The 20,735-nt window shown below is 43.9% G+C and overlaps 1 protein-coding gene across 13 annotated transcripts in view; it reads left to right on the top strand.

Moving 5' to 3' along the window:
• Positions 1-20,449, top strand: part of LOC118732100 (WASH complex subunit 2-like) — a 45,734-nt gene extending 25,285 nt beyond the window's left edge. For 4 of the 13 annotated variants that reach the window (XM_036461139.2, XM_045570665.1, XM_036461142.2 and 1 more), the window contains 16 exons: positions 856-942; positions 2,668-2,769; positions 3,385-3,387; positions 3,503-3,631; positions 5,585-5,748; positions 7,459-7,561; positions 9,020-9,175; positions 10,803-10,982; positions 12,923-13,051; positions 13,179-13,259; positions 13,810-13,932; positions 14,877-14,939; positions 15,266-15,478; positions 17,557-18,147; positions 18,760-18,937; positions 20,117-20,449. In XM_036461139.2, the coding sequence (XP_036317032.1) occupies positions 856-942; positions 2,668-2,769; positions 3,385-3,387; positions 3,503-3,631; positions 5,585-5,748; positions 7,459-7,561; positions 9,020-9,175; positions 10,803-10,982; positions 12,923-13,051; positions 13,179-13,259; positions 13,810-13,932; positions 14,877-14,939; positions 15,266-15,478; positions 17,557-18,147; positions 18,760-18,937; positions 20,117-20,253 (2,439 nt within the window). In that variant the 3' untranslated portion in view covers positions 20,254-20,449. Of the gene's footprint in view, positions 1-855; positions 943-2,667; positions 2,770-3,384; positions 3,388-3,502; positions 3,632-5,584; positions 5,749-7,458; positions 7,562-9,019; positions 9,176-10,802; positions 10,983-12,922; positions 13,052-13,178; positions 13,260-13,809; positions 13,933-14,876; positions 14,940-15,265; positions 15,479-17,556; positions 18,148-18,759; positions 18,938-20,116 lie in introns of those variants that run through there. The other 9 variants (XM_045570668.1, XM_036461141.2, XM_045570664.1 and 6 more) reach the window with 9 other exon arrangements.
• Positions 20,450-20,735: the final 286 nt, after the last annotated feature.

Raw genomic sequence — 20,735 nt, 5'->3', positions numbered from 1 at the left:
TCTTGCATTTCTCCTACTTTTGTTGGCTGGCATTCTTCTGAAGAGAAGAGCATTTTCTCCTCCTTTCCTGCTTTTTTAGTATCACTATAGGACCATGGGTGTATTATAATCTATGAGCATCATAGCTGTTTTTGATGCTCATATGTTATATTATTGACTTACGTTTGGCCAGTGGGATGCATCCCTCTCAGTCTTTAAGCTCCTCTGGCTGCTTCCCCTTCCCTTTGCTGCTCTGCACTCCATGACCTCTCTAAAGCACATCCCGTGCCATGTCTTTGCTGTGAAACCCTGACCTTCCCCCTGGCGACCACCTAGGTCCCAGCATTCAGAACCTGGCATGCTCCTAGGGTGGCCCTTCCTAAGCTGGCTCCTGCGGTGCCCGTCCATGTGTGCTTGTGAGGTGGGCAGCCTCCTCTCCGATCCTCCAGCTGTGCCCGCTGCTTCTCTCACATGGACTCTGCCGGGAATGTCCTTGCTGTGCCTACTACCGTGTTTTCCCGAAAATAAGACATCCTCCGAAAATAAGACCTAGCGCAACTTTGGGAGAAAAAATTAATATAAGACACTGTCTTATTTTCGAGGAAACAGGGTAGTAGACATATCCCATGTCTAGGCTTTGTCTGTCCTGAGAAATTTAGTTTATCAAGGAATTGTTTCTTTCCTCTTTCCTAACTTAACCAGTTTGGAAATTCTTTCTCATGACACTTCTCATTTTGAGTTAATTGTATGAACTTGGTATAATCCCAAGCTGCTTTATTCTAGCAGAGACGCGGTACATTTTCTGAATGAATGATGGAATACACTCTCATTTCCAGGCATCTTGTTTGTTAACTCTCAACTTTTTCCCCAACAAAGGTTACCCTGCCTTCCAACAAAAACCTTAAACTCTCGTCAGAAACAAAGACTCAAAAAGGTTTATTTTCAGATGAGGAAGATACTGAGGTAAGGAATTATTTTTAGTTCTGGGAATTAGTCGGTGGATATCACATTTGAAACTATTTCTGAGTCATTTTTCTCAGGAGAGGTACAAGACTTTTTATTATATTCCTTAGATCTTTCTTTGAAATTAATCTCTTACAAATCCCAACTAGGGATCTTCAATTTAAGTATGTGTCCTGACTGGGAATCAAACACACAACCTTTTTGGTGTATGGGACAGCACTGCAACCAACTGAGCCATCAGCCAGAGCCAGACAGTTTTTAGTTTTATTATTTTTTAAATATATTTTTATTGATTTCAGAGAGGAAGGGAGAGGGAGAGAGAGAGATGGAAACATCAATGATGAGAGAGAATCATTAATCAGCTGCTCCCCACACCCTCCCCACAAGGCATATGCCCTTGTCTGGAATTGAACCCGGGACCCTTCAGATCACACGCGACGCTCTATCCCCTGAGCCAAACCGGCTAGGGCCAGGCAGTTTTTTAAAACCACCACTGAACGCTGTGTCCATGTGCAGCGTTGTAGATTGTTTTTACTGGGTCCTGCCAGGATGTGAGACAGAAATAAAACAGAAGATGGGCCTTGGACCAGAGAGGTGGATTCTTTACTCCTGCCTCTGTCTCAGGTGGATTCTTTACTCCTGCGCCCGCCCACGTGTGTGAGGAAATGGGAAAGCGCTTTGTCCAACCCCGAGGAAGATGTTAGTCCCGGGTCCAAAGCCAGGATGTTGAAATTTGCTTTTGGTTTTTGTTTTGGTTTATTTCAAAAGCAACAGAGCCCTTTCCTTAAGTGAATCCTGCCAGTGTGTCAGAGGCTAGGAGGCTCACCCTGTGAGGCCTCTTCTCCCTAAGCAGACCTGGGGCGCCGGGGCCCGGGCGAGAACCGCTGTCGGAGACGCGCTCTTCTCAGTTAGCGAGCTCTCAGGCCTGTGTTGGAGGAGTGCACACTGATTCCATAACGGGAAGTCTGTCTGGAAAGGTCTCAGAAACTTACGTTCTTGTCCCGTTTAATTGTCTAACCCTTGTGTATTGAACTTTCTTCTCGAAGGAACAGTTGTTCTGTTTTGTGTTAAATTCATGCAGCTCAGATCTTTCTCTGCATTACAGGTTAACATTTTGAAATTTTATCCAAATCTATCAGATTTTTTAATAGTTTGCAACATACACTATAGTTGAAATAAAATACCAAACATTTAAAAATAAAAATTGAATACGTACTTACTTAAAATAAATAAATAATATACGTTTATTAGAGTAGCAAATATTAGGCTCTTATTTGTTACTAAATAAAACAGTCATAGATAGAGTAATTTGGAACCTGGCTTCTGTTCCCATTATGGAATCTGTTCAGTCCATCTGACTCTTTGAACAGAAAAAGGAAGTCATTCTTACTTTTAGCAGGACAGGAGATGGATGGGAACTTTCCCCTTGCCTAACGTTGTCCCTGTGGGAGGCCAAGCCAAAGCGAGTGGGGTTCCCCTAAACCCTGGCCCAGCGAGGCGCCTGGAGTTGCGTGGCCTCTTCCTCTTCGCAGCCAGGCGTTCGTGCTGCGTGCGGGGCGGGGCAGACTGGACGCGTGTTCCTCCAGGACAGGCTCAGTGAGCTCCTGTCTGACAAAGGCCTGGACCGCTGCAGCCGCGGGGGCATAGTCCTTCATGTTCCATATGTAACCAGCGCTTTCAAACTGTCCATCTTGTTTACCGGGAACTTTCATCTTGATCCAACAGGACTTGTTTTCTTCTCAAAACGTGAGCAAGTCAAAAGATGCATCTCTCCTGCCGACCAAACTCCCCACATCAGTCTCGCTCTTTGATGATGAAGATGAAGAGGTAAACGTTGCAACACAAGATAATCAAGTTTTTTTTATTATTAGGAAACTGTTCCTGATGAAGCTTTATGGCCAGGGGTTCTGTCAGTAGATCAAGAGCCTTTGAATCTATGAGTCAGCTCTTTGTGGGTCAGTGGTTTTATTTAGTAAACTACTTCTTAGGTTTGTATTCTCTCTTTAAAATTAACCAGAAACCGCAGTCGTTCGTTCCTTCTGTCCCAGGCGTGTGTAAAAGAGTGGAGAAAGCTCCGTGTTTCTCTGCTTTTATCCATTGCTCCAGTTTGTAACTCATAGAAAGGAAGGTGCGGATTGCTCGCTGTCAGGCGCTGTCCTGCTCTCCCGGCAGGTGCGGCCACGGCCGCCTCAGAAGCCAGAGGGCCTGCCTGCCGGGAGTGGCCACGTGTTCTCCTGTTTGTGACCTTGCCTCCCGCCACTCCCTCTAAGGCCCCCTCCCAGGTGTCCGCCCAGGGTTCCGTGGAATGTTTCCTTTTGTGGACGGAGAGTAACTGAGAGACTATTACAGACTGGTTGTAGGCTTATATGTGAGACAAGTGGGGTTTACAAGAATTTTGTGATTCCCCCGCCCAAAGTGTCTCTTTTGTGACAATTTTAGGAGGATGTCTATTTGGTGCCTGACCAGAGATGTATTCTCTAACAATTTGACATGAGAACATCATAAGCTTTTTGTTGTACATGTGTAAGTTGTCATACTCTTCTGCCATTTGTTTTTCTAGGATCTTTTTGGGGCTACAGTTGCCAAGAAGCAAGCATCATCTCTACCAACTCCGAGCCAAGAGAAAGCAAAACTCTCTGACCCCCCCAAAAAGAAAGCATCTGCTTTGCTGTTCAGCAGCGACGAGGAGGTGGGTGAGAAGTCTCCCCGCAGGAGAGGGCAATGCAGGAGTAAGAGTTGGGCTGTCCTGAGCGTTTTCTTTCTCCACCTGCTTTATGTCTAGGGAAGTTCAGCCACTAGAGACTGTTCACAGCACTTGAAGAAAGATATTTAGTCCAATATATTAAACTAAAGGGCATCTTTTTAAAAAGGGTTAGAAATAAAGTAAGTATGGCCCTCAAATAATAATAATGCTAATTCAAATGAATGAGGCCTTATCTTATTACATGATCCCTATGTTTCATTAATCAAGAACATGCATCTAGACATGGTAAGAACATCCTATGCAAGTTTAATTCCTTTTTTATTAGAGTCTTAACAACATTTCCATTCACTACCTAGATACATACTAGCAAAACCAGTAGTGAATATTGTTTAGCCTCTGTTCAGATTTAGCAGGACAGAAAAAGACTTTAAATATAATGATACTAGGGGACCAGTGCATGAATTCGTGCACCTTGAAAGGAACTGTGGGTTACAAGGCTGCGGTAAGCAAAGGGGTGGGTCTCAGCCCATCCTCTGTGCATCACCCCCTACCCCTCCAAGTCCCTCCCACTGTGGCCTGTGGTCCCTGGTCTGCTGGCAGCCCTGCTCCCACCACCGCTGCTCCTATGCACTGATGACGCCAGCCCCGCTTGCACCCACTGATGGCACAGAGCGATTGGGGCCGGTGCCAGCAGCAGGTGCGAGTGGCAGCAGCTGCCCTGATCATCCTTCACAAGCTGGGGGAGGTAGAGAAGCCCTCAGGGGCGATCGGGACCAGCAGCCGCCACTTGCACCTACTGATGGCACCAAGAGATTGGGGTGGTGCCAGGGCCAGCAGCAGGTGCAAGTGCTGGGCAGGAGAAAGAATTTTCAGTAACCACCAGAGCTCAACCTGATGACAGCAGTTAGCGCCCCACCTTGGTCTGGCGCCCCTGCTCAACTCCACCATCCCATCACTGCTGATGCCCACCATGTTTCCTGCACACCCCCTGGTGGTCAGCAAACTTCATAGCGACCGGTTGTTCAGTTGTTCCCCCGTTCAGTCTGTTTGCATATTAGCCTTTTATTATATAGGATTAGAACCCCTGAGCATTAAAAATCTTCCTGTATTATAATAATTGCTCTTCTTTATTTTAACATAGGCAAGTTAGGGTATGATGTAGGTAGCTGAATCATAGATGTTATTGTTTTTATTGAAAGCAACTTAAAGTTGACACAACATAATTTGCTTTTTCTCAAACGTAAGAGTTTATGATGGATTTTCTTTTTTCTTTCTTTCTTTCTTTTTTTTATTTATTTATTTTTTTTTGCATTGTTAGTCGTTTCCCTGTAGTAATGGCCAAACATTAGTGGAATTTACCACAGTGGAAAATGAAAATATTAGCTAAGAGTGGAAGCAATATTACTTGCAGAGTAAAGATAACCAGTGTTCTAGAACAGTGGTACTCAACAGTACCTGCCTGTAGGAATCTTGGGGGAACTCTGGATTCTAGATTCTGACCTAATTGGTTTGGAGGTGTAGAGGTTACTGGAATTTTCTAAAGCTCTGTCAGAGAGTCTAGCTTGTAGCCCCTGCTCTAGAGGAACATGTCTCAAACCATAACATGTGAAGCAGTTCCCTGGGCATCTTCATCCTCCTCTTTAATTAATGTTGGTCCTCTAAAGTGTTCCTTTCCCAACACAGAGCAGAACCTTAGAGAGGAGAAGCATCATGGCAGGCAGGAGAGGAGGAGGGCATGAGCAGGTCTGTGAAGTCAAAGGCCCCAGCTGTCTAAATTGGCGTTCAAGGAAAAGTCTTGGACGTGAACTTTCTTCAGGTGTGACACACTTACTGCAATACTTAGTTTAAATACAACTTAGTCTAATGAATGTAAATTTTATTTCCCAGGTTCCTTAGACACCATTGCCACTGGTTTTAATACATATTTTATATTTTAAGGACCAGTGGAATGTTACTGATTCACAGACCAACTCAGCTTCTGACGACAGGTCTAAAGGCGAACTTAGGAACTCGGAGCCCAGCCGGGTCCAGGAGGCTGTGAAAAAGACCAGTCTCTTTGAGGAAGACGACGAAGATGATCTGTTTGCTATTGCTAAGGACAGGTGAGAGTTGTTGTGCAAAGTCATGTAATCCGAGCCTGTGGTAACAAGTAAGGTATTGGATGTGCAGGCTGCCAGTTGCCGGGTGACTGCTAATCCTTCATTCCCTGGCAGTCAAATGAGGATGTCTCTGCTTTTCCCTTGCAAGGTATTCTTCCATACTGCGGATTTTTTTTTTTCCCTGATGGATCCTTAATTTCTTCTACCTATCATTTTGTTAACCTTAAAATACTGTTTTTCTTAGTTAATTAGGGGTTTAAGCTCTGGGATATACCAAAAAATGTAGTTTGGTCAAGGTTACTTAAGTTTGTCATTTGGATAGGAATCGGGCCAGCACTGAACTGTTAGGAGGATGGTTCTCTCAGAGCTGAGCTGAGTCACAGCCGTTGCTGGTTCCTTAGTTTGTATTACCTCCCACTGGGGATGTAGCCCACAACCTGGGCGTGTGCCCTGACTGGAATTGAACTGAGACCTTCTGGTTCATAGGTCAATGCTCAACCACCGAGCCACAATGGCCAGCTGGTTCTTTGTTTTAAAACTTCTTCAAGATATGGATTTAATTTTAACTGTCCTTTACTGAAGTGCATATGCTCACCATTTGGTTAGTTGTGTTTTCTAATCAGTGATCTTTAGGTTTTATTTAAAACATGTAGGCAGACATCAATACTAAACTAATAAATAAACTACACAGATTGTACCTTGTTCATAAACTAACTAAGCAAGATTGTAATATCCTTACAGGAGTATATGCTAATTATGTTCTAATGTATGTATATGGAAATGGTGAGCAATTTACTGAAATGACTTATTTTTATCTAGCTAAAATTGAATTTAAAGCTCTCATTTGGTATGTAATTCTCTAATATGCTAGTTGGACAGTTGCTTATCACATAGTGGAAACTGGAACTTACCCTTTACCAGTTGGAACCCTTTTTATTCTGGGTTCTCTGTGTCCAGTGCTAAGCCTCCACCTTTACATTTCTTATCCTTAAAAGGTCCTGATCAGTATTGTTCTGGCAGACACTTACCTTTGGCCTTCTCTAGGGGCCAGGCCAGAACCACAGGCGAGGAGATAGGTGAAGACAGGCTAAGGAAGGTGTGTGGAGAGCTGTGGCTGCATGTCGGTATTGCCGCCCAGCCCGGGGTAGGAGATGGGTGAATGGTGATGTGATGGAGTGTGAAATGGAAGAGATGGAATAGGATGAGTTTCGGGTTTGAAGAGAAGGTATGGGAGGGCAGAAAGGTGCTTGGAAAAACAGGGTTGAATGGGCAGAGGGCACCAGGCCTCGGGTCACAGCCCAAAGGAAGCCCTGGCCCTGCCATCTTCTGACAGTGCCTCCTGAGCACTCGGGGAATGGGCCTCCTGGGCTGGCTCCTGTGCCCTGGGGGGTGTGAGAGAGGATGCTCCGTTTGTGAGTGCCGAGTGTGTGCGACTTGGCAAAGCTCACAGCCAGTGCAAGTGCACTGACTGCACTGAGGGAAAAATCATTGAAAAGGGACAGGATAACCCCCCTGGACCTTGCACGTGAGGATGAGGGACAGAGGCTGCTGGTTTACAAACTGCCCCTCCTTCAGCTTTTCCTGTTAGTTTCAGCTGTGTAAGCTCTGTAACGGGCTCAGATGTTTTAGTGGCAGGTGGGTTTCTATAGGTGTGGCTCAGAAAGGGTACTGCATTTTTTAAACATCACATTTCCTTTTTGTCTGTTTGTGTAGCCAAAAGAAGACTCAGAGAGCATCACTCCTCTTTGAAGACGACGCTGACAGTGGAAGCTCCCTGTTTGGCTCTCCTCCCACATCCATTCCTCCTGCAACAACGGTATCTTAGCCTCTTAGTTCGGGAAATAGCCTCGAAGCGATGTGACATAAGTAGTGACCCTTCCCTGACGCAGTTCCTGAAACCTGACCTGGAGGCTGAGTCTAATGGAGGCCCATTGCGGAATTTCAGGAAGAGGTCTCTGCTCAGTGGTGTATTGCAGATCAAGTGCACGTATGTGCAAAGCTTGGAGAGAAGGATTCCTCGTGGCAAGCAGCCCATGCCGTGTCAGTGTAGATCTTGGTGTTTACAGGGTGTGTGTGTGTGTGAGAGTGGGGGGAGGGGGGGGAGAGGGGAGAGACACTCTAATCCTGTCCCAGAATACTCCAGAAGAGGATGGTGTCTCTTTTGTCTGGAAATAATTCTTTGTGTTTTCAGACATAGAATAAATGTTAACGTGTCCTATGAAAGCTCCCAGACCAGACACTTGCCAGTTAACGAATGAGGAACTCTTTCCTACCGCTTTCCCACTGGGTGAGGCTGCACAGCTTTGCCAGAGTGTTCAGCATCGGAGAGCGTGCTGGGGTCCTGGCGGGGGCTCTGCGGTGCTTCCAGTGCTCACAATCCTTCCTCGCATCGCCTGTGCTTGCAGCGCCCTAAATAGGACTTCTGGTGGCTCCATGGTTAAAAGAGTCGGGAGATCTGAGTGATTTTTTTTTTTTAAATTATAAATAGTAACTTATACCCCAGATAAATGAGCAATAATCTAATGAATTTGGAAGGATCTGGAAATGTAAAACCTGTAGTATTAGAATTATTAAATAAGACAAAGGTCAAGGATACACATGTAAGTAGCTGAACTATCTGCATGACTTTTACCATTTATGAAATATAATCACCTTTAGACACAATATTTAAAATATTTTTTTGTTTAGAAATCTTAGAATATTTTAAAGTAAGGTAAATGTGACTGACTTGTAAACCTATCAAGAAAATTAAACTATGACAAAGATGGTCAGCTTATCTTTAGGCAAGTTTAAAACCAATATATTTGCTCAGCTGATGTTGCTCAATGGTTGAGCATTGACCTATGAACCAGGAGGTCACGGTTCAATTTCTGATCAGGGGCACATTCCTGGGTTGTAGGCTCAATCCCCAGTGGGGGGCATGCAGGAGGCAGCTAATCAATGAATGTCTTTCATCATAGATGTTTCTATCTCTCCCTTCTTCTTCAAAATGATCCTATATAACTAAAGTGTAATATGCTAAGTGTCTGACCGATCAGTCCTAGTTGTAATCTCTGCTTTCTTGTTAATTTTGCAAATAGTTGTTTGGGATTCCCTGCTGCTGTAGGCCCACCCAAAGGTCATTTTGCCCAGTTTCTCCCCCCCCCCCACACACACACACACACCGTCCCCAGGTATGAGGAGTAAGATGTGCAAGGTGGGATGGTAGCTCCACTCCAAGTGTTTCTGTTGATACTATTTTTCATGAGGATGTCATTTTCTCATCTTTTGGTAGAAAAAAGAGACTGTTCCTGAGGTCCCACCTTCGCTGTTCAGCGATGCAGAAAAGAAGGAAGTACAACTTGGAGAGAAGCCTGTGGACAAGAAGGTTGAGAGTGCCAAAGAGGTGTCAGAATTTGGGAGCACTCCTATGGTTGAGGAGTCAGAAAAGGTGGACTTTTTTTCTTGTATATTCCAATAGTTTGTTTTATGTTCTTGTAATACACACACACACACACACACACACACACACACACACACACACACAATGCCCTTACATTTTCCTACTACAGAAAATAAATGGCCCATTGGTCAAAAGTGTGAAAAAGCACGGGAAAGTATGAAGCAGCAAATCTCTGGTCCCAGCCTTCAGGAGCCCTTCACCGTTGCTCGGCATTCGGACTCCTCCAGGCACGCATTCACACAGGGTGTGCCCGTGGCCATGTGCCCTGTCGTGCTGTGCCGGCGTTCACTCTGCCTTTCTCCCTCCAGGGTGTTCTTCCGTCTTATGTTTCATGCTGGCTTCCTCTCTGCATGTCTGCCCTTTCTGACTTGTTCTCTTTTCCGTTGTCCCAGGTTCCCTTCCAGTCCCCACCTGTACTCCAAATGATTGTCTTAAGAAGGTTTTAGTTTACTCTGTCTTTTTTCCCATTAAGTTGATTTTGGTTGTGAATTAAAGTGAAATTTGTTTTTCTTCTAAAACATGAGCTTCCTTTTTCTGGACCTGTCATTTCCTGCAGGAGAGGCCTGTGGATAGCTGCTGGCTGTAGCTGGAAATCTGCAGTGCCAACAGTCTCCGTGTGCCTTTCCCTTTTTTCTAACTTTCCTATCCTCTTTGTGCTCAACTCACAGATCTAGTCTTCCTCCAGGGCCTGTGTGAGGAACGTGCGCACACGTTTCCTCCGGAGGCTCCTGGGCTGCAGCAGGGCCCGCGTCATCCGTTAACTTCTCTTCTGTGGTTTCCGTGGGGCCTTCTCTGACCCGCAGCCCCTGAGCTACTCTAGTCACAGCCCACTCCGCACTGCAGCTCTAACTGCTTGTTTACTGCTGTCCCCTTGCTTGCGTATGAACTCCTTGGGTATTGGGGCCAGGTTTGTTTTGTTCACCGTTACATCTGCAGTACTTAGCGTATTACCTTGCACATAGTAGTCACTTTACAAATTACACATTTCTTCAAAGAAGCATAATCTTTCACAGTTGAACCACTCTGAAACTAGGATGCACCACACAGTAAAAGGCATGTTCGTATAGTCATAATGGTTCTTATGACCAACGGGAACTTACCTGAAATGTGGTACTTGTTGAATGAATAGAATAAATGCTGATTTTAGCATTCTTTTAGAGATTCTTCTAATTGCACACACTGTGAGTCTTCTATAATTTAACTGTCTAATTTTATCAGTTAGGTTTCTCCTTGAGACTTGTGTGTTAGGTAAATATTAGGAAATACATGATCCACTCCTAATGGTTGGTATTTGTGTTAGCTCTATGACTTAGAAGTTATTAATAGCTCTTGAGCAACCTATGTGGATCAGGGTAATCTGGCATATATCTCTTGGTAGGAATGAGGAACCCGGGTTTTTAAATGATTGAAAAAATTATCTTTGGCTATAAATTATCTGCACAAGACTCTTCATTGGAGCAGCTGGTTGAGAATTGGCCTCAATGTTTTATTACCTGGGAGTAGATGTGATGAGCTGCAGTGCCCTGGAACACGTCAGTGTGGCTGGGAAGGCCCAGAATAGAATTTGCATTTCCAAGTCTTACTTATATTTTTCCTTATTGTTTCCATTTTTCAGGAAGGGCCTTTGAGTCTATCTACTAAGGAAGCAGTCACGCATTCTGATTTATTTTCTTCATCGTCCCAGGACAAAGGAACCAAAAGTAGAACCAAAACTGTTCTTAGCTTATTTGACGAGGAAGAGGATAAACTAGAAGATCAGTGTGGCATCCAGTCTCTAAAGAAAGAAGTAGGGAAGGTGAGCAGAAGCAGCAAAGGCTCAAGGCTTTGGAAGGATAGAAGAACCTTATTTCATGGTATCAAGCCTGTCATGTGAGTTGCTGAAGAATTGAGGGTTCCAGGTTTTCCACATCCTCACCAGTACTTCTACTATATATTTTTAAAATATTTTATTGATTTTTCTTACCTAAGAATATTTTTCCATTGATTTTTTAGAGAGAGTGGAAGTGAAAGGGAGAGAGAAACATGGATGTGAGAGACACTTCGATTGGTTGTCTCCCACACGGCCCCAGACAAGAGACAGGATGAAACCAGCAACCAAGGTACATGCCCTTGACTTGAATCGAACCCAGGACCCTTCAGTCTGCGGGCCAATGCTCTATCCACTGAGCCTAACCGAGTAGGGCACCATATTTCTAGTCTCTGATTTTGGACTGTGATTTTTTTTTAAGTTATGAAAATTGTAGCCTTAATTTCTGTGTTACACGGGTTTTATGTGTAGTCAATAATAATAATTACTAACTTTATTTTATTTTATTTTTTAAAAATATATTTTGTTGATTTTTTTACAGAGAGGAAGGGAGAGATATAGAGAGCTAGAAATGTCGATGAGAAATATCAACCAGCTGCCTCTTGCACACTCCCTACTGGGGATGTGCCCGCAACTCAGGTACATGCCCTTGACCGGAATCGAACCTGGGACCTTTCAGTCCGCAGACCGATGCTCTGCCACTGAGCCAAACCGGTTTTGGCTAATTACTAACTTTAAACAACAAAAACTTTTGGGGGCAGTTAATCCTCACCCATGGGTGTATCTTTTGTTTCCATTGATTTTTAGAGAGTGTGGAAGGGAGGGAGGATTAAGTGAGAAAGAGAAAATCGATGTGAGAGAGATACATTCATTGGTTGCCTCCTGCATATGCCCTGACCCAGGATATGCCCCAGACCTGGAATTGAATCCGGACCATGTAGTCTATAGGCCAGTGCTCTAACCACTGGTCAAACCAGGCAGGCCTTATTAGTTAATTTTTCATGTGACAATTTTGTATTTTATTGATTTTTTACAGAGAGGAAGGGAGAGAGATAGAGAGCTAGAAACGTTGATGAGAGAGAAACATCGACCAGCTGCCTCTTGCACAACCCCTACCGGGGATGTGCCCGCAACCAATGTACATGCCCTTGACCGGAATCGAACCTGGGACCTTTCAGTCCACAGACCGATGCTCTACCACTGAGCCAAACCGGCTTCAGTTTGTCAGGAGTGAGGTTTTTTTGTTGTTGTTGTTTTTTTTAATTTGTGGATGTGATAGTAAAAAAAAATAGGGGAGGATTTTAGAATCTGGGGCATTATAATGGCAAACCAAATAATGGACATAGTAACTTTCAATGCCAGACATCCCAGCAAACAAAAAGAACTTGTTTGGAGTCTGTAGGCGGTGGGCTAGGAGGTGGTTGGGCATAGGGTCAGGTTGGCTGGTTATACCTGTGCCAGGACTTTGGACTAAGATACTCACAGCTTAGGTGTATGTGCTTGACCACTCTGTGTGGTTTCTGGTTTTAAGTCAGCTGCTGTCTCTTCTTCCCTTTGGCAATGAGATGGAGAGAACTTATTTAAATTTTGTGTTTTCTCCCCTAAAACTCTTCTCATTATGGAACTAATAGATTGTTTTTTATGCAAGAAGTTCAGATACTGCACAAAAGTTGAAAGAGGATCTTTACAGATTACGTATCTGTTATCTGTATTTACATATTCTCAACTATTTTTGGTAGCTGCATAGTATTCCATTATGTGAATTGTCATTCCCTTTTTGATTGACACTGAGGCTGTGTTCAGCCTTTAGCTATTGTAAACAGACCCACAGGAGGTATCTTTGTTGTTCCATTTCTGTAGTTGTGTGTGATTTCATGGAGAGAAACCCTTAGAAGCCTAAACACACACCCTCTCCCCTCTTTCCCCAGAGTCCTGACCCTGATGCCCACCCCAAGAGCACAGGTGTCTTCCAGGACGAAGAGCTGCTTTTCAGCCACAAGCTGCAGAAGGACAACGACCCCGATGTGGATCTCTTCTCCGGCACCAAGAGCACCAGGGTCAGTGCCAGCGGGTTCTGCTCTCCATGGCTGTGCTATTGTATGGGGTGCTATCTCAGCGGCTCACCCAGCTCTCTTTGTGAGCTGTTTTGGTTTGGACATTGAATTTGAGTTTCGTCTGTTCTAGTTGTCAGAGCCAAGTGTTGGGAGCCTCTTCGGGGATGATGAAGATGATGACCTTTTCAGTTCTGCCAAGTCCCAGCCTCTGGTACCAGCCTTTTTTCTCAATACCGGGGTGTGCGGGAGCTTCTGAGAAAGGGAATGAATGTCTAGTTACAGGATTAAGAAAAGACTCAGAGAATTGTGGGTCTTCGTAATAAATGTATGAAAATGAGGTGCTGATGAGAGTGTTGGTATTGTCCCCATCCCCTGTTCCCTAGCTAACATGAAATCGCTAACTAACCCAGGCTCTTTTATTACAATTTGTTTGATTTTTAAGTTTGTTGAAAGGTCAGTGCATACAATACAGTTACTAAATATTCATGCTTTTTAGATGCAAAGCTTTAAATCTGAGTGCTAGCCTATATCTGTCATTTGCCCCTGTCCCAGTAGATGCATTGTAAGTACTCTCTTCTTTTTATCACAGAGAGGACTCCTGAGAAAGTCACAGTCTTTAAAATGCTGTTTCTGAAATGCTACCTTTGAGTTAGTTCAGCTTTCATTTGAGAAAAGAAGCCACATTTTTCTATTGCATTATGACTTTTCTTTCAAATGACTAAGCTGCTTGGCAGACTTCTAGTATTCCTTTTCATTTTAAGGTATCAGAAAAGAAGAGGGTAGTGAAAAAGGATCACCCTGTTTCCTCTTTCAAGAATCAGAAACATCCTGAATCCACTCAAGGTATCAAAGAAAAAAGACTGTGGAAACCGGAAACCGCTCAGGTTAGAACCGATCGCTTTAAGGACGTGGAGCTCTTGTTTGCATCCCAGTCCAGATGGACTTCATTCCACTGAGCCAAGGGGTGCCGAGTGCTCTTACTTAGGGAGGAAGTAGCACCTAAGACCACTGCTCGCTCTTTATTGTATTTTTTCATCCTTGCTCATCTCTCTCTTCATACATAGTCCAGTCCATGAACCCATACTTACCATTGTTATTTTTGTAGATTCTAGTCTAAGATGGAGTTAAGGTGGGGTGAAGAATCTTTTCCCCAGGAGGACCCCCATTTCTCCCTTTGGGCTACCTTAGAGTAGAATTACATTTGAATAAAATATATGCTGCATCCAGTTTCTTGGTTCCTCCTCATGCTACCTCCTGTGAGGTCTTTGCTGTTAGGTCTCTGTCCTCAGCCATCTTCCCTATGGGGGGCCTCCTGGGAAGAGGCCAGGACTGAAAGGGGAGTTCTGCTTCTGGCTCACCCTGTCCCTGGGTGTCTGCTGAGGCCTCAGCGTGCTGAGCTGTGAAACAAGAACTAGCACAGCTCCAGTGCCTCCTCCCAGGTCTCAGCCTCTTTTGCTCCCAGAAGCAGCGCCTCAGGCTGTGGGTGATGTCTGTGTGCTGTGTCATCTTTGTGTGGGATAACTAGCATGTAATTTTGCCAATTGGTCAGGTTTGGATGCTCTGGTTCTCATGCATCGTATTCATTATCTGTCTCCCTTTGCTCCTTGTAGTCTGACAGCCTGGCACTACATGGATGACGGGTATAGTGGAAGTGATGCTAGTGAGATGTGGGGCCCCAGGAGGGATCGGAATGCCCTTCCCATTGGGGAGTTACAGAGAGCGGTGGCTTAGCTCCAGCGCAGATTTCTTCACAGCAGAAACCTAATCCAAGAGGCACTGTTCTTTCTATTCCCCAAATAGATTTTTAACTGACCTTAATTTCACACAGGACTCACCAGGTCCAGCTCCACTTAAAACCAAAGAGCCATCCCCTCGGATCTCGAAAATACAAGTAATTATAACTTGTCCAGACTCTTCATCGCCCACCCTGTGGCATCTGTGCACTTTCTTGGTTTTTCACTTTTGTCAGCTGCTGCAGGTGTTACCTGCTCCCCGCCCTCCAGTCACCGCTTCTGTGTCTGCTCTGTACCAGCTGCTTTGGCCCGTGCTGGGCCAGGTGTATCCTGTTCTGTTTAATCCTGACTTGATTGGGGATTTGCATTTCTCCTCTGTATTATTTGTTACGTACACTTGATTCTCTTGCCGTGTGTCACAGTGATAGTAATGGACTGCTGTGTATAAGAAAACATATGAGTAAGTTTTATTTTTCTTCTTTAGGCAAATTTAGCAATTAACCCAGCAGCCCTGCTGCCTGCAGCGGCTCCCCAGATCTCTGGAACGCATTCTGTTTTGCCAGAATTGGCTTTTCCTTCGTCTGAACCTGGGAGGATACAGAGTCTGGAAACTACCCCCACTCTTCCTGGTTGTGGGGAGGCCGGCGTGAGTTTTGATGTTCCAGCTCAGGCCGACACCTTACACAGTGCGAACAAGGTGATGACGCTGCCTGTGCTTGCTTGCTTTTTTCTTAGCCAAACAGCTTGTGTGTTTCTTTCTAGTTCATCAGTTACACACAGTAGGCCGATTTTCCATTTGGAAGAGTCACCTCATCCTTCCTTCAGCCTCTGTCCTCCTTCCACCTCCCTAATTCTGCATCCACTTTTCTACTGCCGCATTTGTCGCATTACATTCTGCTCAGTAGCCACAGCGAAATCTGCTACCTCCCTCCTGTTCTTGCATTGCTGCCAGAGGTCTAAGCATGGAGCAGACTGTCCCTCCTCTGCTGGCTCTCACTGCCCAGAGGAGGACATGAGAGCTCCTTGGATGGAAGTAAAGCTTTTCTAGTCTGTGCTAACTGGAGCTTCCAGTTTCCCCACCACTCACCTCACACTGCCTGCCTACACTCCCGTCACTCCAGGCACCGTTCTCTGAACACACTCCCCCATGCCCCTCCCAGCTGCCGTCCGCTGGGGCTGCGCCCTCTTGGACAGCTCTGCTCAGACTTGACTGCTTTTTCTCTTTCGCCTCGTGTCCCAAGCTCTCTCCTCGGGGCTCCCCAGCTCGTGCAGCCCGCCGCACGCTCCCCGGGGCTGAGACTTTGCTGGGTGGATTGTGCTCTCTGAGGTTTTGCTTCCATTTGAGTTGGTCTCTTTTTTTCTATCTAGTCTTCTTTCTTCTCCAGAAGGCCTTAGCTGATCTCTGAGTAAGTGACAGTACCTGGATAACCCAGGTAGATACATTCTTTTCAGGTATTTCCAAACCGGTTTTCCTGTGAAAAAGAAAATCCTTTTGTTTAGCTTTCTTTTTGGTTAAGTTTAAATGGCTACTTCTTCAAATCATTTGTTAAATTTCATTGAAATAGGCAAACACAGTCAAGTACTTACTTTGCCCAAAGTAGCTTATACAGTCTCAAATGAGTTGATTGTATATTTTGGAAAAGATCACAAATACTGCCATTGTTATCATAACTGATTAATATTTTAAGGTTATATTAAGAGTTCTGATTTCTAAGCCACTTTTAAAAAATATTTATTGTTGAACATATTACATATATTCCCCTTTTTCTCCCATTGACACCTTATAGCCTGACCCTTACCACAGGGCCCCACCACCCTATTGTCTATGTTCATATATGCATACAAGTTCTTTGGTTGATCTCTTTAAGCCACTTTTAAATATATATATATATATATATATATATATATATATATATATATATATATATATGTATTTCTGTTGTTGGAGAGAGAGAAATATCAGTGATGAGAATCACTAATTGTAAACCACATTTTTTTTTTTTAATTCTTATTTTTGAAAGTATTACATATATCTCCTTTATCCCCCATTGACCTCTCTCAACCTGCTCTCACCCCCCCCTCTCCCCCCATTAGCTGTGTCCATTGGTTATGCTTATATGCATGCAGACAGGTCCTTTGGTTGATGTCTTTACCCCCCTTTCCCCTTGCCTTTCTTCTGTGGTTTGCCAGTCTGTTTGATGCTTCTATGTCTCTGGATCTATTTTTATTCATCAGTTTACTGTTCATTATATTTCACAAATGAGTGAGATCATGTAAGACTCACCTTTCTCCAACTGGTAAGCCACTTTTTAAAATATATTTACCAGTTGAATTTACTTTTTGTTAATTTGAAGAAAAGAACACCTTATATTTTTTGTATCTTTCTGCTCTTGTAGTGTGATTTTAGTTTAGTCCATAGGAAAGGTTAGTGACAGAAATTCTCCTTTTCTTTCTTGTTTTGAAATAAATCCACAGGCTGAATAGGAACTATGTCCACCAACTTTTCTGTTCGGATTTCAATGGCAGATGAAGCCTTTTGTATAGAATAGAAATTGCCTTCAAAAGACTGAAAAATGGGGAATAGTGAAGGATGAAAATGACTTAATTTTGGAGTATTAAGAGCTATAAGACTTCTGGAAATCTTAATAATCTCTTCTGTATCTTAGATAATATCTCGATTGAGGTAGAGTTGCTGATTATTTGCCGTGTTAGCGTTGGACACTTTTTTTTCTTTTTTAAATCACTAGATCAACATGTGGTCTTTTGTCCTTGCAGAGCCGGGTCAAAGTAAGAGGGAAGCGCAGGCCGCAGACCCGTGCAGCTCGACGGCTGGCTGCCCAGGAATCCAGTGAGGCTGAGGACACGGGTGTCCCCGGAGGATCCATTGCACAGTTGTCAGAGGGGGCCGTTCCCCCAGCGGGCTATCAGCCACAGCCCAGGGCGGCTGGTGGAGAAGATCGCTCTGAGGAGGCCGTGGCAGCTGCCACTTTGACTTGGACAGGTGGTCTGGTGCCTGGAGTGGACAGAAGCCCCTCTGGGACATCTCCAGGTCAGCCTCTTGGAAGTGACCTTTTTGATTCTGAAGATATCTTTTCCAAGGCCACTGAAGCTCAGCCCACAGGAAGAAAAAAAGCCAAGGCGAAGGCAGGGAGCGGAGAAAAGAGCCCTGTGTGTGCTGCTCTGGCTGAGGCAGGCAGTGATGACGACCTCTTCCGGTCTGTTAAACCAAAGCCAGCCAAGGAAGCCAGTCCCTTCCCTCTCCTGGAAGGCGAGGACTCTCTCTTTGCAGATCAGAAAGGCAAGAGGAACAAGTCAAAACCCAGTGGTCAGCAAGCTGCCGTCTCAAAAGCTCCAGATATTTTTGAGGTAATAGGATATAACAGTATGTTTCCATGCCTGGTTCTAGATGAAGGAAAATACCAGTTGGCTCATTTGAGCTATAGATTACATAAAGTTTGTTTGTTTCTACCCAGTATCTACTTGCTTAGTGATTATAATTAGGTTCCCTTATTAATAACTCTGAAACTTAGTCAGAAATGGTTTTTTGTTTTGTTTCATGTATTTGGTAATTGCTGGTTGGCCATAACCATTGAGATAGATCTTGGTTTTTATCAGCCAGCTTCCTTGGCATGCCACTCTGTGGCCTGGGTAAGGCAGCATTGGTGCGGTTTGAGTGTTGAACCTGGTTCTTGGGAAGCAGGTCCTAGCTGATGACTGAGTACAGACTGTGAGGCCCCCAGTGGCACTCTGGGCAGGTGTGCATTGAGCATCACTCAGAGCTCCCAGGGAGGGGAATTGGGACAGGGCAACAGTAAGTGTCATGTAGAAAACAGCTTAGGGCAGTGGGAAGAGTGATGGATAGGGGGAGCCCTCTCCTTCAGATAGGCCTGGTAGAGAAGGCCTCTCTGTGGAGTGTTTTTATTGTAGTAAAAAGTTCATGATTTAATATTGTTTTGCTTGTTTTTTTACCTTAACAAGGATGATATATTTGCTACAGAAGCAATTAAACCCTTACAAAAAACAAGAGAGAAGGAAAGGACATTTGAACCCAACTTGTTCGATGATAACATTGATATCTTTGCTGACCTAACTGTAAAACCAAAAGAAAAGTCCAAAAAGAAAGTGGAAACTAAGTCTATATTTGATGATGACATGGGTAAGTTGGGTTTTCTACACCACATATATACACAATAATGACATAGAGATTATTACCATTCAATGACTTGGTATTTCTTGCTACCTTTATTTTGGCCTTTTCCTGGAAAATTTTCCCCAGTGGGGTTCCTTTGGTTTACTGTGTAAATCTGGATTAGGCTGAGGATGGATAGGTAAATGGTGAAATAGCTTTCAGGTATCATGGACATCAAGGATTTGAAGGATCCCAGAATTTGATCTTAAGTGCAATTTAACTTTTATTATGCCCACTGCCAGTGAGCTGTGAGCAATCTGCACACTGATGCTCAGAAAGGAGGATCAGCATTATCCACCACATGTGAGGCTGACAGAGGCTGCTGCCGTGGCATTATGCAGTTGGTTGACTCAGAGTTCCAGGTGGAGAGTGAGCATGAGTGTCCAGAGGGGCAATGCAGGAACACAGGACTAGATAGGAAAGTAGGTTATAACTCAGACGTTACATCTCATCAAAGATCTGTGTTTGTAAATATGCTCATTTCTGTCCATGGTGTAACATTTACTTTATTAATGGGCAAGCCAAATGCCTCATAACCCTAAATGTAATGACTTGGTGTTGGTAATTGAACTTGGGCTGAGGCCAGATATACAGTTCCCCCTCCTCCCACTCTCTCTCCCAGGCCGAAACCTTGAGGTTAACTGGTAGAAAGCTGGTGCTGAAGTGCCAGACTGGGTCTCTTCCCAAGCAAGCTGTGAGTTCCATCTCCACCTACTTCCAATCACATGAGGTGCAGAAGAGACTTATATTTACACAAGAAGTGATGCATACCTCTTGTAATAGATGAATACTAGTCAGAAAATGTAATCATTGGAAAACAAATCTAGAGATAGCCATTATTAAGAGCTAGGCTGTAATCTTTCTGATACTGTTAGAGATTTGAATACTTACATTTTTCCAAAATAAAAATATACCTTCAGAGCTGAGAAAATAGTGTTCAGAGAGAACCTGTGACCTGTATGTGATCATAAAACTTAATTAGTAGTAGGACCAGAATCTAAAAGGCTTAGCTCTATTGTAGCGTTTTTTTGGTAACCCATTCTGTTATCAGACTTGAGACTTGTGATTTGTGTAGTTTTCTTTTTTTGTTTGTGTTTTTCTTTTCTTTTTTGCCTATTTAGCAATTCTTTTTCTTTCTTTTTAAAGATGATATCTTCTCTGGCGTCCAGGCTAAGCCAGCCAAACCAAAAAGTCGCTCTTCACAGGCAGCACCTGAACCAAGATCTGAACAGAAGGTGGCCAACATATTTGACGATCCTTTGAATGCCTTTGGAGGCCAGTAGAGCATTCAGAGATTGCCATCTCACTCTTCAGCTACATCCTTGAGTTAATAATTCTGTCTTACACATTTTTTGTCTTAACTGAATTAACAGAAGCAAATACTGAAATAGTGTACTCACCTCTTACCAAATGCACTTTGTATTTTTCTGCACTGGTTTTAATTAATACTGCAGAAACAAAAACAAAGGTTTCACAGTGTTTATTTTTGTTTGTTTGTTCTTTTAAAACTTTATTTAATACTGGAGGCTGGGTGCACGAATTTGTTCACGGTGGGTCTCCCTCAGCCTGGCCAGCAATCGGGGCCATTCAGAGCCACAGAAGGTAGACCAGTCGTTTGGTCACTTAGGCTTTTAAAAAAAAAAAAATACATATATATATATATAAAATTAGCTTTGGTATAGCCATAATATTAGGGAAGAAACCTATTTGTGCCTTTCATGAGTGGGCAAGGAATCCCAGAGGTGACAAGCAAAAGCCAGACTGA

Source organism: Pipistrellus kuhlii, unplaced genomic scaffold (genome assembly GCF_014108245.1).
Source record: "Pipistrellus kuhlii isolate mPipKuh1 unplaced genomic scaffold, mPipKuh1.p scaffold_m20_p_35, whole genome shotgun sequence".
NCBI classification, from domain to species: Eukaryota; Metazoa; Chordata; class Mammalia; order Chiroptera; family Vespertilionidae; genus Pipistrellus; species Pipistrellus kuhlii.
The sequence above is the reverse complement of the archived record's forward strand: the minus strand, read 5'-3'. Positions and strand labels throughout refer to the sequence as shown.